Source organism: Trifolium pratense, linkage group LG7 (genome assembly GCF_020283565.1).
Source record: "Trifolium pratense cultivar HEN17-A07 linkage group LG7, ARS_RC_1.1, whole genome shotgun sequence".
Classification (NCBI taxonomy): Eukaryota; Viridiplantae; Streptophyta; class Magnoliopsida; order Fabales; family Fabaceae; genus Trifolium; species Trifolium pratense.
The window spans coordinates 43,412,289-43,429,350 of NC_060065.1; the positions used below are offsets into that span (position 1 = coordinate 43,412,289).

General features: G+C 31.2%; 2 protein-coding genes across 4 annotated transcripts; both read left to right on the plus strand.

Moving 5' to 3' along the window:
• Positions 1-5,469: 5,469 nt before the first annotated feature.
• LOC123895121 (RNA exonuclease 4) lies at positions 5,470-10,434 on the plus strand. Of its 3 annotated transcripts, XM_045945335.1 has the most exons (9): positions 5,470-5,610; positions 5,704-5,779; positions 5,921-6,011; positions 6,722-6,803; positions 8,051-8,159; positions 8,894-8,982; positions 9,082-9,146; positions 9,249-9,327; positions 10,000-10,434. In XM_045945335.1, exons 1-9 carry the CDS (start codon positions 5,557-5,559, stop codon positions 10,126-10,128), a joined length of 774 nt encoding a protein of 257 aa, XP_045801291.1. In that variant the 5' UTR covers positions 5,470-5,556; the 3' UTR covers positions 10,129-10,434. The 3 variants fall into 3 exon arrangements, with proteins under 3 accessions (XP_045801291.1, XP_045801290.1, XP_045801292.1); XM_045945334.1 differs by having other exon boundaries at positions 8,894-9,146; XM_045945336.1 differs by lacking the exon at positions 5,470-5,610 and having other exon boundaries at positions 6,730-6,803; positions 8,894-9,146.
• Positions 10,435-11,948: 1,514 nt separating this feature from the next.
• LOC123895122 (reticulon-4-interacting protein 1, mitochondrial) lies at positions 11,949-16,488 on the plus strand. The gene is made up of 7 exons (XM_045945337.1): positions 11,949-12,326; positions 12,406-12,633; positions 14,841-14,914; positions 15,037-15,196; positions 15,526-15,645; positions 15,777-15,885; positions 15,974-16,488. The coding sequence occupies exons 1-7, from the start codon at positions 12,123-12,125 to the stop codon at positions 16,153-16,155; spliced, it is 1,077 nt and encodes a 358-aa protein (XP_045801293.1). The 5' UTR covers positions 11,949-12,122; the 3' UTR covers positions 16,156-16,488.
• Positions 16,489-17,062: the final 574 nt, after the last annotated feature.

A 17,062-nucleotide genomic window follows, 5' to 3' on the forward strand; every position in this document is an offset into this window, starting at 1 on the left:
TTTCAAATGTAGTTGAGACATACATTTTTTTTTTTTTTACAAAACATACCAAATCCATGGTTTAAATAGAAGGAAAACTTCCGATCAAATGGACGTGCTCCACAATCATCACACTGCAATGACCACATTTATTGCATAAAACAATCTTTAAACTTCAGTCCTTAAAAAGATGAAAAATGGATATTGAAAATAGAATAACATTTATATATATAGACATAATTTGCTAAAATATCTATACATAGAAAACATACAAAATAATTTAAATACAAAAAATGAGAGAGCATGACTAAACAAAAAGTATGTGATACATGTGAATAGATATTAGTTATATAAGGATCATGGTTACATTGAGAAGCATTCCAACAGTCATAAGATTTAATTGTAATGAGTGTTTAGTTATCATTGCATTATATTTTTACAAATTAACTATGCAAATGTTAATTTATAGCATAAGAAATTAGATCTCTTTATGCAAAAACCACAATAACACATGAAGTTTAATTCTTTTCATTTTAGTGTGCTGTTTCTTTTGCAGATAATCAAAAGTCACACTATTAATTGGTGTTTCCAATTATTTGCAATTAAGCATAAAATAAATCTCATAACTGATTTCAATTATTCTTTCTTCTATGGACCAATAATAAACATGTTATTGTTCTCGTATTTATCAATTCTCTTTTCTAAAAAGTCCGGTATCAAATATAAAATTATATTCATAGTTATACAATAACTTTAGTAAAATTGCATATTATTAAAAAAAAATCTAAAGAAGATATTTTTTTTTATCAGAGAATTTTTTAGTAAAGTTGGACGCAAAAATGTCAATATGACGCAATTCAGTTTTTTCTCAATTACATTATATACTATCATTTATCATTATAAGTCCAAATTTAGTAGAAAGCTGAGACAAATAATATAAGAATACATCATTGTTTGTTGATATATCTTCTTGTGAGAATTTCATTTTAGAATTCCAACAATCATGAGAATTTGATGGTCATAGTATCATTTATGTCTCTCTCTAAACCATAACCGAGATATAAATTTGTAGGTCTTATAATAATATTAGTTGGTCACTTTTAATTAAATTTTTCATTTTTCATTATTGATATATTCTTTTGTAAGAAATTCTCTTAGAGGTGCCACATCATCACAAAGAAGGCCTAAAAGCAATTCAAGCTTCCTTTTAATAAAAGAAGATAAAAGATGTTATGTCAATTTTCAAGATATAATTTGGCCGATCAATATAATAGATATCCAACCATAAAAAATATGGATTAACATATATGAATAATATGAAATACAAAATGGATAAATAATAAAAGGGTGAAACTGAATATACAATAGATGATAAGATATTCTTATATGAGTGACTATTTGTTTTACAAATTTCTCGTAAGGATGCATGAAAATCAATAGATACTTTAGTCAATATTCTGCCATAGAAATCAATAAATTAGTGAAGGCATACATGGAAAGTAAGAAAAGAACATAAGACATTATTAAAAGTTGAAGAATACGTACCTAAGAGTTATTTTGGAGAAAGTAAATGATGACTCAAACAAAAAATTTATAAATTAGTAAATACCTTTTTCTTCCTCTGGTTCTATCACATGGATCTGAAGTAAGTAGACTAAAATAATATAACGTTCTATGTTCTCGATAACAAATGAACAACCAATATCAATAAATAAATGAGAAAAATAAGATTGTTTACTTACAATCATTGTTATGATAAAAAATATATTTTAAAGATAACTTTTAAATGAACAATATAATTTGATAAGAGTAATTGAGTATACCGGCCTTTTCATCCATTAACATTATATTGTAGTGAAAAATTATTTCTTTCAACCTACACATGAAGAACAAAAACTAAACATTAGTACAAATGAATATTGTTGGATATCAATACATAGCACCATGGTAGAAATACGCTCAAAGATTGAGTGAAAATATCAATTATTAAGATTTAGAAATAATAAGTAGAAAAAGAATGTGGGGTGGTGGTTATAAAGAGTGAGAGTGAACCTATTAGTCACTAAACTTTCTTATTTTATAGTAAAGTGTTTTTCTAGCTCATACCACTTTCTAGCTCTAGAATTTGAAAGAAAAACCTATCATAATACATAGCACATACCACTTTTTTTTTCTTAGTATTGAAAGAATATATTTTGTGGTTATATTGGTCCCTTTTAATTCATTTAGGAACCAATTAACTTGCAATGAAGAGAGACAGACGTTTTTTTTTTTATTAAATTCAGCTCTTTAAGGGATTGATCAAAGAGGTTTGGAATATCAAAGTGACTCACTTGCTTGAAATATAATGATTCCTTTTTTTTATTAGTATTAGTATTGAAAGAATTTCAATAGTTATGAATATTTTGTGGTTATATAAATCTTATATATTAGTTGGTCCATTTTAATTTAATAATTTTTCATTTTAGTTAGTTGGTCCCTTTTAAGAAGTTATATAGTGATAATTTGATATATTGATAATTAAAATTAAAATGATTTAATTAAAGATAATTAAAATTAAAATGATTTAATCAAAGGAGATGATGAAAAATTTTTTTTAATAGAGATTGTAAACTTGATAATTTGATATATTGATAATTAAAATTAAAATGATTTAATTAAAGGAGATGATGAAAAGGTTTTTTAATAGAGATTGTAAACTTTTCTTGTAGAGTGCCACATCATCAAAATACTTGATTGTGAGTAACTCAACATTCCTTTTACTTGTAAAAGATTAAAATTAAAATGATTTAATTAAAGATAATTAAAATTAAAATGATTTAATCAAAGGAGATGATGAAAAAGTTTTTTAATAGAGATTGTAAACTTGATAATTTGATATATTGATAATTAAAATTAAAATGATTTAATTAAAGGAGATGATGAAAAAGTTTTTTAATAGAGATTGTAAACTTTTCTTGTAGAGTGCCACATCATCAAAATACTTGATTGTGAGCAACTCAACATTCCTTTTACTTGTAAAATTTTCTTTCATTAAAAACTTTAAGAACTAGAAAAAAATGATTTTTCAAATATTTTTTCAATTGTTTTTTAATTTTTTTAAAAAAAGACCCTAAAAATGGGATTGGAACATGATAATCAAGGTACGATTCGGTTAGTGTCCCATAAGCTGTTAAAAACCAGAAGTTTCTATCTTCTGTAGATCTTTTCTTTTTTTTCAGTGGATCCTCTTTTCTTTTTTCAGTAGATCGTACCTTAGCCTTAGAATTGTGCCAAGGTTTCAGAACAAAAGGAGATAAGACCCTTATCTGAATACCGTTGTCAAACCAGTTTTTTGGCAATTCGTTCTGGGATACGGGAGATGATGAAAAATTTTTTTTAATAGAGATTGTAAACTTGATAATTTGATATATTGATAATTAAAATTAAAATGATTTAATTAAAGGAGATGATGAAAAGGTTTTTTAATAGAGATTGTAAACTTTTCTTGTAGAGTGCCACATCATCAAAATACTTGATTGTGAGTAACTCAACATTCCTTTTACTTGTAATAGATTAAAATTAAAATGATTTAATTAAAGATAATTAAAATTAAAATGATTTAATCAAAGGAGATGATGAAAAAGTTTTTTAATAGAGATTGTAAACTTGATAATTTGATATATTGATAATTAAAATTAAAATGATTTAATTAAAGGAGATGATGAAAAAGTTTTTTAATAGAGATTGTAAACTTTTCTTGTAGAGTGCCACATCATCAAAATACTTGATTGTGAGCAACTCAACATTCCTTTTACTTGTAAAAGATTTGATCCCAAGTTAATTTGAATCTTTTATTGAAAATGCGTAATTCTCGTGAAGACAAACTTATTTTTATTATTATTTGACGATAATCTTGATGGACTTGTCAAACAACCATCAAAAACTAAAAAGTTAATACAAATTAAAAGAATATGGATCACCTAATTATAATTTTAATTCTTAGTCAATTTTATGTTATTTGAATAACATGACTATAGTGAAAAGAGACCGTGTTCTACAATGTAGTGAATGAAGTTCAGATTTCTAAGTGTCAACAATTTTTTTTAACATTTTAGGGAAAAGGTCCCCGATAATTTAGAGTTCGGTCGTGGAGTTAAAAAAAATTTGACAAAAAATTTATTCTCATGAAAAATCGAACTTAGATTTTCTCAAACAATCGACTTTAAGAGAGGTTCAGTAATCATTGGTATTGGAGCCTAATGTAGTGTCAACATTTAGTGACCCATATTATCTTGGATAAAACTACATTCAATGCTCCCTCTGTTCCAAAATGTAAGTCGTTTTGACCATATTATACAAATTAAGAAATGCGATTAATGTTGTATGGAAAAAGAAAATTATGAGTTAGTTTACAAAATCGTCATTCATTAATGATATGAGAAAAATAAATTGAAGAATTGAAAGCAGAAAAAGAAATAAATAGTTAAGGGTGTAATAGGAAAAAGAGCATTAAATGATTCATTGGCAAGGTAAAGTGACTTATAATTTGTGCGTTTGATCTGATAAAAAATAAGAGACTGGACAAGACAACTATTGTTGTACTGTGTTTGATTTTAAAACTGTTCCTAAAATTGGATAAACTGGGGCCAAGAGACAGGATAAAAATTGAAATTTTTGTCCCCTACATAACCATGAGACAACTTTTTTTCATCTGGATAAGTTGTCTAAAGGTGCGTTTGATTCGTAAAACAGCAAAGACTGAACATGACAATACAGGAGATAACAAGATAATACAAGACATGACAAAACTGTATCAGAGATAAATAGAACGATAATATTTTTATATTCGAAAATAAAATGTGTATTTTAGTATTTTTTTTATAGTTATATTATTGACAAAAAGTTGTACCGTGATTCAGTGAGGGACAAACTTTGTTATATCGGTAACACTTGACGGTTTGTTAAGCAAGGTTATTTTTGACTTTACCATATAGTTGAACTTTCTTATATTGGTAACACTTGGCATTTTGTTAAGCGTTATTTTTGACTTTACCATATACTTTATAGGGTCTTGTTAACATGTGCATATAGGGCACATGATAAGGTATCTTAATATAGAAATTTAACATTTAATGATACAAGACATTTAATGCTTGAAAAGTTAAAATGCACATATTCTAAGACATAATTTCTATTTTTACTACCTTAACATGTGCATATGCACATGTTAACATTCTCCTACTTTATATTGGTAAGGAGATGGAGAATGTTAACTTGTGCCCTTAAGGGCACATGTTAAGAAGATAAATGTGGAAAAAATTTATTGAACTTGTGGTGTATTCAATTATCTAAACATTAAATTCTTTGTATCATTAAATGCTATATTTCTATTTTTTAGGTAGTTTAACATGTGCCCTTAGGGCACAAGTTAACATGACCCTATTGGTAATAATAGATTAAAAAATGTTCTTTGATATAAAAACGACGTCGTTGCTCTAACATATTTTCGTTTTGTCTCTGAACTTGAACTTGAACACCGGAAGCTTAAACCCTTGAACCCTGATTGTGAAACTTACACGTTGTGGCGGCCAATACATGAAGAAATCAAAGCAAACCCAAATGAACCCTAATTGGGTTCAACTCCAACAAGTCTCAACTCTATTCTTCTTCTTCCTTCTTTTCATCTATACACAAAAATTCTCTTATTTCTATACCAATTAATTTCTGTTTAACCTTTTGCAGAAGCTGAATCTTAATGGCCCCAAAGTTTCAAGGAACTTCAATGATTCTGATGATGACACCCCAAATTCAATATTGGGTAAACAAAAAAATTCAATTTTTCCTTCTGGGTGTTGCTTGTTTGGTGTATAAGCTATTTGAGTTCAGAAAGTTATGTAGCTTTCATTGTTTTGTAGTTTGAATTTTGTTTTTTTTTCTTTCAATTTTATTGTTTTGACAGGGAAACGTAAAGAGAGGATAGATGATGATGATGACGATGGTTCTGATGATTGTGAGATTAACCCTCTTGCTCCTGTAAATGATGATGCAAGGTGACTAATTGACTATAGTGATGTTTTATATGCTACTTGTGCAATTTGGGGTGGTATGATTATTTTCTCAGAAACATGACCCTGACATGTAGACACATATAATAATTTTTGTAAAAATCGAAGTGACTGAGTGTAAGAGTGTAACCACATGTGTCATGTTGGTGCTGTCATAGATTGTTTGGTATAGTTTGTTCTTGTTTATTTGAGGTTCTAGATCAGTGGTAAGAGCTTAACCTTGTAATCTCATGTTTATTTGATGTGATACTTGAGGTGCTAGCTCAGCGGTAAAAACTTAACCTTGTAACCTCAACCAGTGTAAAATGGCCATTAGTGCTACTTTAATTAATTAATAAAAAGTTTCCCCCTTAATCTCGCAAATGGAATATGAATGCCTCACTATTCACTTGGTTTAGGGACATAATCATTATGTAGGAGAGATGGCCGGACTTTCTTTTTAAAAAAAACAGTGAAAAATTGATTGCATTTTGATTTTAACATTAAATTATGGTTGCTGTTAATTCTTAGTTTTTGAATGCATGATGATAATAGTATAATAGTTGTCACTCTTTGCTTCTATTACAATGCAGAGTTGTTTCTATACCCTTGCATTGTATTCGTCTCATTTTATCTACTATGCAGCTGTGTTATTAGGGAGATTTCTACTCTATTTTAGAATAAATTGTACTTATAACTTATTAACCATTTGCCAGTTTGACAGATGTTGTGGCCATGGATTGCGAAATGGTTGGGGTTGGTCAAGGAAACAAAAGTGCTCTTGCAAGAGTAACACTGGTAATAATTTGTTCCTCTTCATCTTGCTATGGTCAATGATTTTTATTTTAACGTAATTTTCTATGCACATTTATAAAATTGTTTTTTTTTGGGCCTAAGTTACTAGGTACCGATGAATTCATATTGTGAAAAAGAATGTATGATTGGTAAAGTTATTAACTGATTGGTTTACAGGCCTTTTCCTTTTTGTTCATAACCCGTTTTATTTTCTATTGGATTTTTGGGGAGGAATTTACTTTTACTGTGGGGTTGCTAGTACCACTTGAAATACGTTGTGGCTAGGACTACTCCTCCATTAGCCTCACATAACACAACAACAACAATAGAGTACCCATTAATTGGGTGATATTTAATACTGTCTGTCGTTTATCTGACAATTCTTTTTGAGATTCTTGTCTCTCATAGTATTGTCAAATACCAGCGACACAGAGCTATAGCATATCGGATTTTGATCAATTCGATATGAAACCATGTTGATATGCTAGTTTCAATATCAGGGCAATAGCAGCTGATATTCCAATTTCTGCTAGCTGATGTAGTGGCAATAGCAGAAAGAAGAGAATTTTAGGGTTTATAAATTATTAAACTAAAGAATGTACATGTGTGCCAAACATGACCTAATTTAAAGTTATGCTTTGCCTCCATTCCCTTTTTTGTTTGTATGCAGCGTGTGTTTTTTGTATATAATTGACTAATTTCAACCCCTATGCGGCTTCCACTATTCCACATAGCAGATTTTTGGTGTTCCACTATTTTCTGCAATCCGCTATTTTGAGAACACTATTATTGACCATAATATTAATAACTTGTTTCTTGTACTTTATCACCTTATATAAACAAATTGTTGAAGTGCTAGATTCAGATGAGTATTATTTGTCCCTTTCAACGATTAATATTGTATTTTAAATTTATCCACGTAATATAGAGCTCATTCTTGATAACAATATAATAATCAAACAATTTTATTTTTTTGCTCCATCAAAAATAAGTTTTAAATCCCTCAGTATTTTAAGTCAGATGATTATTGACTTGGTAAAAACTTCTTACTGAAGAGATTCAAGTGGTCCTCAGTCTAAATAGTAAATTTTTTATTTTTCAATTAGCAAAACAAAAATACTAAATTACTTGATGTTAATTTTCTTCAATATTAACATAAATAAGTATGGCAATAATCATCAGTATTTTCATTTCATCTCCCATTGCATTGTTAAGTCATTTATATTTAACATTAGTTCAGTTGATGGCAGGTTAACAAGTGGGGTAATGTTATTTATGACGAGTTTGTACGACCAATGGAGCGGGTTGTTGACTTCCGTACTAAAATTAGTGGCATAAGACCTCGAGATCTGAGAAAAGGTTCGCATAATACTCCTTTTTTTTTTCTTATTCTTTTCTATATTGTTCAAGTCGAGAAATATTCTTTTGTAGTGAAGTATTCCAACTTTCAAATTTCTTGTAGAAACAGGAACTTCATTATAGCTGGAAATAGTGATCTTTTCATAATTCATATGTAGTTTTTAGTTTTTACTACTAATAATAATAACTACAAAAGTGTCGCCTTGTATTCACTTTCTTTTGTTGCTTTGAATATTTATGCACACAACAATATGAAGATAAGGTGCATTTTCACTAATACTTTGAAAATGAACAAACTTATAAATTTACAAGTTTATTTTGTTGCTTTGAGTAAAAAATAAAAAAAAAATTAATGAGCTGAAACCTAACTTTACCAAGTTGATGGTTTTTCACTATTGAAACCACAATAGGGCTTTCCCCTCCATAACCAACATCGCCTCAAAATACCTTTCCAACCAGTTTACCCGGTCATAGGTTTCTTCTCGGGAAAACAAGGGAATTGCTAGCTTCCTCGTCCTCTCCTCTTGTATAGGCTAATATGATTAGCTGTTAGAAAGGAGTCTGTACTGATGTTAGCAATTAAGGTTCAGAGCTTTAGCTATTGGCATGTTTTAGTTCTTTAAAGCAGCTATAATAGCTTAATATTATTATGAGGATCAGTGTTTATCCTAATTATTTACATGATTGGCCTTATGATTAGTACACTGATCAGCAATTTTATCTTCCATTTGTAGCAAAGGATTTTTCTACTGCTCAGAAGAAGGTGGCAGAGTTGATCCACGGAAGGATCCTTGTAGGTCATGCCTTGTCCAATGATCTTAAGGTCCATTTTAGTGGTTATTCTTTTTCTTTCTTTCTTAGATTTACATGTATATTCTCTTATCAGTCTGTAATCTGTGAACCTGGCACTGTACTTTTACAGGCATTATTATTAAGTCATCCGAAAAAGGATATACGCGATACCTCCGAGTACCCGCCGTTTCTAAGGTACTGTCAACTTGCCCCCTTTCCAGCGTTTTCCTTTGTACTTTTTTATGCCAAATGTTCCTGTAATATGTTCTGATAAACATGCTGTTGGGTTTTAACCAGGTCAAGTGGTAGAGTAGCATTGCGGCATCTCGCTTCGGAACATCTTGGTGCTAAGATTCAAACAGGAGAGCACTGCCCGGTTAGTCTATCTAGCTTTTTGCTACTCCCTCCTACCCTCTTCTTTGATGCGATCACTTCAAAAGTATAATATAACCATAAGTATGTTGGATAAATGGCAATTGTGTTTCGAAGATAAAAGTTTCTCTAGTTTTAAGAAAATGAAGTTACCACTGAGTTTGGATTTTTATTTTCCTCAACTTCTAGAACCTGCACAAATGGTTATCAAATTGAGATTAAAATCGTAAACTGGAAGACCTATTTTATGTGAATTGTGAATCGAATCTTATTATGAATACATTATCAATACATTTTTAAGATACAACAGAATTGTAAGTTGATTTATCATATATGAACCTCAAAATTATTCAAGATTCAAGCCATAAATCAAATGACAAGAAAAGTGGTTAGCTGTACAAAGTTGAAAAAAAAGAAAGAAGGCTGGCTACGCTAACTTTACGTGTTGATTCATAAGAATAAATCATGATTCATCATAGTGAATTATGATTCAAAATGATATTGATATCCAAAATAGACACACTAGAGATTCATATATACTGGGTTCAGTTTTGTTTCGAATCAAGGTACAACTTGCATGTACCGTAAGATACTAATAACCATGCTTGCATTTTTAACGTGCCAGCTTGTAAAACATAGCTGAATCTGTAAATCTAACAAATCCAAGTTGTTTCAGATAGATGACGCCCGTGCTGCTATGATGCTTTACCAGAAAAATAGAAAAGAATGGGAGAAGAGCACAAAAGGTAACTTTCGGTCCAAACAGAAGCAAAAGAAACGGAAGAAGATAAAAGATGCAGAATAATGAAGATGTTTTGAATGCCAACCATGCTGGAATTGTATCATAGCATTCATTGGCTACCTTTTATTCAAAAACATTATTGTCAAGGACCCTCATTCAATTGTTATTGTATTGCTTAAATTGAATTAGAACTCATGTTAGAAAGGGAGACGATAGTTTTTGAGAATCACTATAAGATCAGTTTTGTATTTTCAGGATATCACTGTTGTTTTGTTTTCTACTTCTCGAGTATAATTGGTAGGAAAAACTCCGAAGGTGTGTAACGATGGATTCACTTATAAATAGATCAGAGAATTTTATGGTCCTAAAGTATATGCATATGAAAGATCGAAAGCATGACTTTGAAAGTAGCATTGTAATTGATAATGTGTGAATTATAGGATGAATGCTCTTATTTATAGAGCCAAATTGCGTTAACTAACTTTTTAACTTCTTAACTAACTTAATAACCTTGTGTAAAAAAAAAAAAAACTTTATAACCTATTAAGTAACACTAACAGAATGTTATATTCTGGGTACCCACCAATCACATTTATCTACAACTTTTCTCATAACATCAATGATCATTTTTTTAATTTTTTTTTTTGAAAATATCAATGATCATTACAATACGTAAAAAATGATCATTACAAGTACTATAACAAAGTCTAAAAGCATGATAATAACCACTATTATTGGTCACGTTAAACACCATATAACACTTTTTTGAGATCCATCAAGTGAGACAATTTTTTTTGGAAAAGATATCAAGTGAGACATTGATCGGAAGAGTTTATGTTGAGAAATATATAAGTGAGAGAACTTATAAATTCAATGTCTTAAGATTTTAGGTAAAAGATATGGTGTCAAAAGTCACTTATGTGGTTGCTTCTAATGTACCGATTCAACCCAGTTAAACTCCTCCTCAATGATCCAACAATGGTATTAGAGCCTAAACAATATATAAGTGAGGGGATCCATAAACTTGAAAAGTTTCTCTTCCAATCCCCTGCCATTCTTTTATACCCCCAAACTGACATTTTTGCCCTTGCAAGATAATTCGATTTTTACGAACCGAATTATTTTCATCGTTTAAACATTTCGGTTAATATAAACCGCTCGCTAAATTTTTCGATTTATATTAAGCGAAGTTAACTTATATAAAAACAGAAGCATAACTCCTCTCTTCATTTAGGTTTCATTGAACTCAATCTTCAAACTGTCAAAAAATACCCTCAACACCTTCAACTTTTGGTGCGCGATTTTGAGCCCTACTTCAACTTCAAACTTCAAATCATACTTCATCAAGTTTCTTACCTTTTTTTTTTATCATTCTACGTATTCCTCATCACCATAACATTTCTCTTCGTTTTTTTGTTCTTCCCTAAAAAAATTTAAACGATGTTTACCTTAAGATTGAGCTTCAATGCTTGTCGAATCCCTTAAATGACGTTCCAATCTTAATTTCAAGCCTTGAATGCATTTGAAAACGTTGATGATTCGGATTGAATTTTGATTATGTTTTGATGAAGAATAAGAAGTGACAGGAGTGGTTACTGATATAAAGGATCGCTTTGGTTTTTATTAACCAAAATTTTTAGCGAGTGGTTTCTAAAAACCGAAGTTTCTTTGTTTCGGTTCGTAAAAACCGAAATTTTGTGTTCAATTTTTTTCGAATTCCGAAGGACGAAATTGGATTTTAGTGGGTATAAAAAAATGACGAGATCGGAAGAAAAACTTTCATAAACTTGTATAGTTGCTCAAAATCTATTCGACCCAATGTATCGATCCAACTCGGCATTTCATTTCCTTTACCCATCTCAATTGTGTATATATATATATATAGACAGAGAGAGAGAGCGCCAAATGAAGCCACGGCAACAACTAACATTTCATTTTCTCTTTCTGCGGACTATAATACAGACACGTTCCTTCTTTCTCTCTCTTTCTCATTTCCTCATTCACAAAATCACATGCACACTCTTCTTCAATCTCAACAACACTGAAAACACTCCAAGATGCGAATTCCGATCAACCACCGTTTCACAAACCTAATCACACATTCATCCCGCCACATCTCCACCTGCAGAGCCATTCTCCTTCCCTCTTTCGGTGGACCCCACAATCTCCAACTTCACCATAACGTCGAAATCCCTCCTCTCAAACCCCATGAAGTCCTCGTCCATTCTCGCGCCGTTTCCATTAACCCTTTGGATACCAGAGTCAGTTTCTTTCATCAAGTTTCATTCTTGCATTATGGGCTATTTCAATTTTCAATCTTTTCAATTTTTTTTTTTGCAGATGCGTGTTGGTTATGGGCGTTCAGTTTTTGAGAGGCTTCTGCCGATTATTTTGGGCCGTGATGTGAGCGGAGAGGTGGTGGCGGTTGGTTCTGAGGTGAAGTCTGTGTGTGTTGGCCAACAAGTTTTTGGGGCTTTGCATCCAACTGCTATTAGAGGGACTTATACTGATTATGCAATTCTTTCTCAAGATGAGGTTACTGCAAAACCAGATTCACTTTCTCATGTGGTATGTATTATGTGTTCTTCAAATGTTCTAATTCTTTGTCTATGATTTGTTATTATTATTCAGTGATTATACTAAAGAAATGTATGAATAATTATCATGCAATGATTAATAGTGTTTTTAGCAACTATAGATTTGTTAAGACTTTTCATAAGTTAAGAAAGAATATGTTGAGAGGTTAGCTAAGGCTATGTTTGGATGAGATTTTAGTTTATAGAAGTTTCTTTAGTAAGTGATTATACTAAATAAATGTTTAAATTATCATGCAATGAGGAATAGTTTTTTTAGCAACTATAGACTTGTAAGACTTTTCTTTGGTTAAGAAAGAATCTATTGAGAGGTTAGCTAAGGCTATGTTTGGATGAGATTCTAGTTTATGGAAATTTCTTGAGTAAGTGTTTATAGTTCTTTACTTATGGAAAATTTTGTATGAGATTGTAGTTGTGTTAGATATGGGCGTTAATTAGGATAGCAATAATAATGGGCCTTGTTAGTTATTATTACTAGGCAGTTTTTATTATTACTTCACTTGACAGTTTTTATAGAAAATAACTGTCATATGGAACTGCAGTTAGATTAGGATAGGTGGTTTTTATAGAAAATAACTTCCATATAAAGGTCCTATAAATAGAAGGGTTGATTGAGAAAGTATCTTGGAATTTGACTGGAAAGGGGCCATTTTGGCATTACAGAGGTCAGACCCTCGAAGTTATGTGGTATCATTCTGTAATCAAAGGGATTTTCCCTATTTCCTTATTCTATATCAGTTGGTTTCTATCAAGTTGTTTGAGAAGTTAAATGATAGGGCTTGTGAAAACGTGAGATGCAAAAGCTAATTTTGGCTTATGCTAGAGTTTGTTGTTTGAAAAACCTTTAATTATTGCGAGATTCTTTTGATATTTATTTTCCCATAAGCGCTTCTTGAGAAGTTTGTCCAAACTAGGTTTGGTTCAAATTGAGTTTAGGTCTGTTGAGCTGGATGTTTAGAATTAGTGACCTCTCAATTATGTTTTGATGCTCTCGAATGTTTCCTAGTTTTTTTTTATCTTTTAAATTTGTTAACGTACTGCATGTTCGTTTGCTATTGAGTTCAATTATGCACAGCTCAGTTCTAACTGAATCTCTTTTAGTTAGTTTGGATTCTGATGCCAACTGTCACAAAGCAGTTATAACAAAACTGGTTAGGTGTTAAGTACTTGTATTGTATTCACACCTGAAAACTGGTTTGGGCATAATAATAACATTGAATCCTTTTTTTCTTCTTTCTGTTACACTTTGTATTATTTTCTTGCCTTCAATATGGTATCTAGTACCTCAGGGAGGTTGTGATTTCATGCATTGTCATTGACAAAGATTAGGTCTGTTGAATTTGATGTTTGTTGTGCTCCTAATTCTGTTTTGAACCCCAAGAAAGAACATTTCAAAATATAACTTTTAACCTTATGAATTAAGTTTTTGTCAAAAAAAAAAAATCCTTATGAATTAAGTTATGCTGAAATGAGGGGGGGTGCTCTTTGGAAGTTAAAGTGTTGAGCTTACTTACCGACATTTAGATGAAAAAATTATCCATTTGGATAATGTTGAAATATATGCATGTGCATAACAATAATTAATTGAATAAAATCTACTCCCTGCACTTTTGTCATGTCACAAAACTCAAAAGTGAACCCCTGGTCTTAAAGGAACTAAATCTCTTTTCTTTTGTACCTATTTTTCTTACCTTCGTTCTGTGGTTATCTTGTGGTCGGTTAGACTGAAGTCTGAGGGGATAAAATGCAGTGTATGTCGAACTAGTGGTATGTATGTTATGTTGCATACACCTAATGAAATGCATGTTGCATAAGTGGGAATATGTTGGACTGCAGAGCTGTAATGCTGTAGTTTTGTGCACATGAATTACCTTTCTAATGGTTGTTATGTTTCCTGGAGTAAAATTATTTTGATTTATGTGTTTTAGAATATTCTTCAACTGCATATATATATATATATATATATATATATAGTCCAATGTTGTGTGTATTTCTTGTTCACTCGTAAAAACAATAATCTTTGTCTGGTTATGTCCATTCCATTGGTTTTTTCATCACTGCCATAATTACTTGTTACATATTATTAGTGCTTTCTAAATGAACAATTGACCATGAATTTCCCCCCTCTATTTCCTTTGGAACATTTGAAGGCATGATTTTTCTTAATTTTTTATCTTGTAGGAAGCAAGTGCCATTCCTTTTGCTGCACTGACAGCATGGCGTGCTCTAAATGGTACTGCTAGAATAACTGAGGGGTATGTTTATATTGCTAAAATATGATTTCCATCTGCGAAAATTAATTTTTTTTTCTTACATATCATTTTCTATACATTTAGAGTTTTCATTTTCACTCACTTATAACTTTCATCTCAAACAGGCAAAGGATATTAGTAATAGGAGGTGGAGGAGCTGTAGGGTTTTCTGCTATTCAGTTTGCAGTAGCTGCTGGTTGCCCTGTCACAACTACTTGTGGAAGTCAAAGCATTGAACGAATGTTAGCAGCTGGTGCTGAGCAAGCTGTCGATTATCTTTCTGAGGTGGTTTTGAATTTTCTTTGTATCATATTTTTAAATATTAGTTTAGATATTACAATAATGACAGGCAATGTTTTCAAAAGCACGAGCTGCTAAAAACTCCATAGTCGACTCCATTGGTTTTCAAAAGCACGAGCTGATAAAAACACTTGAACCAACTAAACCACACTAGTAACTAACTTAACTGACTCAAAAATCTAACCAACTGCAAATTGAAAGTTCGGATATATGAGCATGACACTAAGATAATTTGATCATTAAGCTTATCTTTACTTCCTGCCAGTGCATTTTGCAATAGACTTCTATGACTAAACTTCGTTCTTTATTGGCAGGATTATGAGTTGTCTATAAAGGGAAAGTTTGATGTTGTTTTGGACACAATTGGTGTGGCTGAGACAGAACGGATGGGCATTAGTTTTCTGAAAAGAGGTGGACATTATATGACACTTCAGGTAGAACATTAAAGTTTATCGCTTTTTTCATATTCATCATAATACTTGTTAGGTTCTCTTGGTTCATTGCCGGAATGACCTGTTAGATAATTTTCTCAGTCTTTAATCCTTCTTTTTCTCACATCTTGAAGGGTGAAGCAGCATCGTTGTCTGATAAGCTTGGTCTGACTCTTGGGCTTCCCGCAGCTACAGCTTTTTTATTGAAAAAACAGATTCAATACCGAGTTGTTAACGGAATAGGTAGAAATTCTCAGTCTGTTGTGTGTGTGTGTGTGTTTTTTTTTTAAAAAAAATGTGAAGCTCAATCCTCTTTTTCCTTGTGATGCAGAATACTCATGGATATTCATGAGGGCTGACATAGAAGGTTTAACTGAGATTCGAAAGCTATGTGAAGCCGGAAAGATGAAGATACCTGTGGATAAAACATTTCCTATAACACAAGTAAGCGAAGCTCATGAGGCGAAAGACAAGAGAATCGTTCAAGGTAAAGTGGTGCTGGAATTTGATTGAAAGCCTCAAGCTAATACATACCAGGGCGTTGCTTAAACTAGATTTTTTAGCCTATTTTCGGTTTCCTCTTCAATGGATTGTTCCACAATTAATTGAGAAATAGACAGTTTTTTTTTTTCTTCTGGGTTTTTACTGTATGATAGAAAATGAAACTTTTTTTTTTTGTAAATTTTGATTCATAATATCCAATCACAAAAAATCTGTAAATTTGTCGAGAATTTTGTGTGATGCTTGAGCTGTATGCTATTGTTCTGTTTAGTCATGCCCACTTGTGAAAGGTGTGGGTATGACTTTATACTTCAATAAATCCAATGTGTCAATTGCTCTTAGTTACCTTATGTAATCATTGTTCTCTTTACTTGTAACATTGTTCAATTATTAGCAAAAAGCTTGATGATTGTATTACCCTAGAGAGAGTAGAGGCAAACATAATTTGTCATTCAAATATCTCATGACCATTGTCAGGAAGCATTTGTCTGTTTTATTTTATGATTTGAACTGCTAGGAACAAGTTGTTTCCTTTCAAAAACATGGGTGACATTTGTGATGATTCATACTTACATGTTAACAAAATAGTATTAAGCTTCAGAAGCTACTATCCGAATTTGAGAGATTTCTGAAATGTTGTTATATAGAAAATAACACAGCAAAAAGTGATTGATTGATTTACCATTGAGCTGTAGACGACCATTTCCGATGGGGATGGCATCTGTCCAGTACTACGGATTGAACCCCGCCTTAAACTACCAGGAAAGAGCAAAACTAACCAAAACCAACAGCACCAACACTAACAAAACAAGGAAACAAAACCATAAGCACCGAAAAAGAAAATCGTGTTCGAAATTTATGTTCTGAAATGATCTCAAGGATAATTTCGTCATTTTAGGGGTCGGAAAGCAGTATAGGA

Coding starts and splice junctions, on each gene's coding strand:
- LOC123895121 (XM_045945334.1), top strand. CDS start 5,557: ATGAAGAAATCAAAGCAAACCCAAATGAACCCTAATTGGGTTCAACTC. Junction 5,780..5,920: donor CACCCCAAATTCAATATTGG/GTAAACAAAAAA, acceptor TTGTTTTGACAG/GGAAACGTAAAGAGAGGATA. Junction 9,328..9,999: donor AAACAGGAGAGCACTGCCCG/GTTAGTCTATCT, acceptor AAGTTGTTTCAG/ATAGATGACGCCCGTGCTGC.
- LOC123895122 (XM_045945337.1), top strand. CDS start 12,123: ATGCGAATTCCGATCAACCACCGTTTCACAAACCTAATCACACATTCA. Junction 12,634..14,840: donor CAGATTCACTTTCTCATGTG/GTATGTATTATG, acceptor TTTATCTTGTAG/GAAGCAAGTGCCATTCCTTT. Junction 14,915..15,036: donor ACTGCTAGAATAACTGAGGG/GTATGTTTATAT, acceptor CATCTCAAACAG/GCAAAGGATATTAGTAATAG.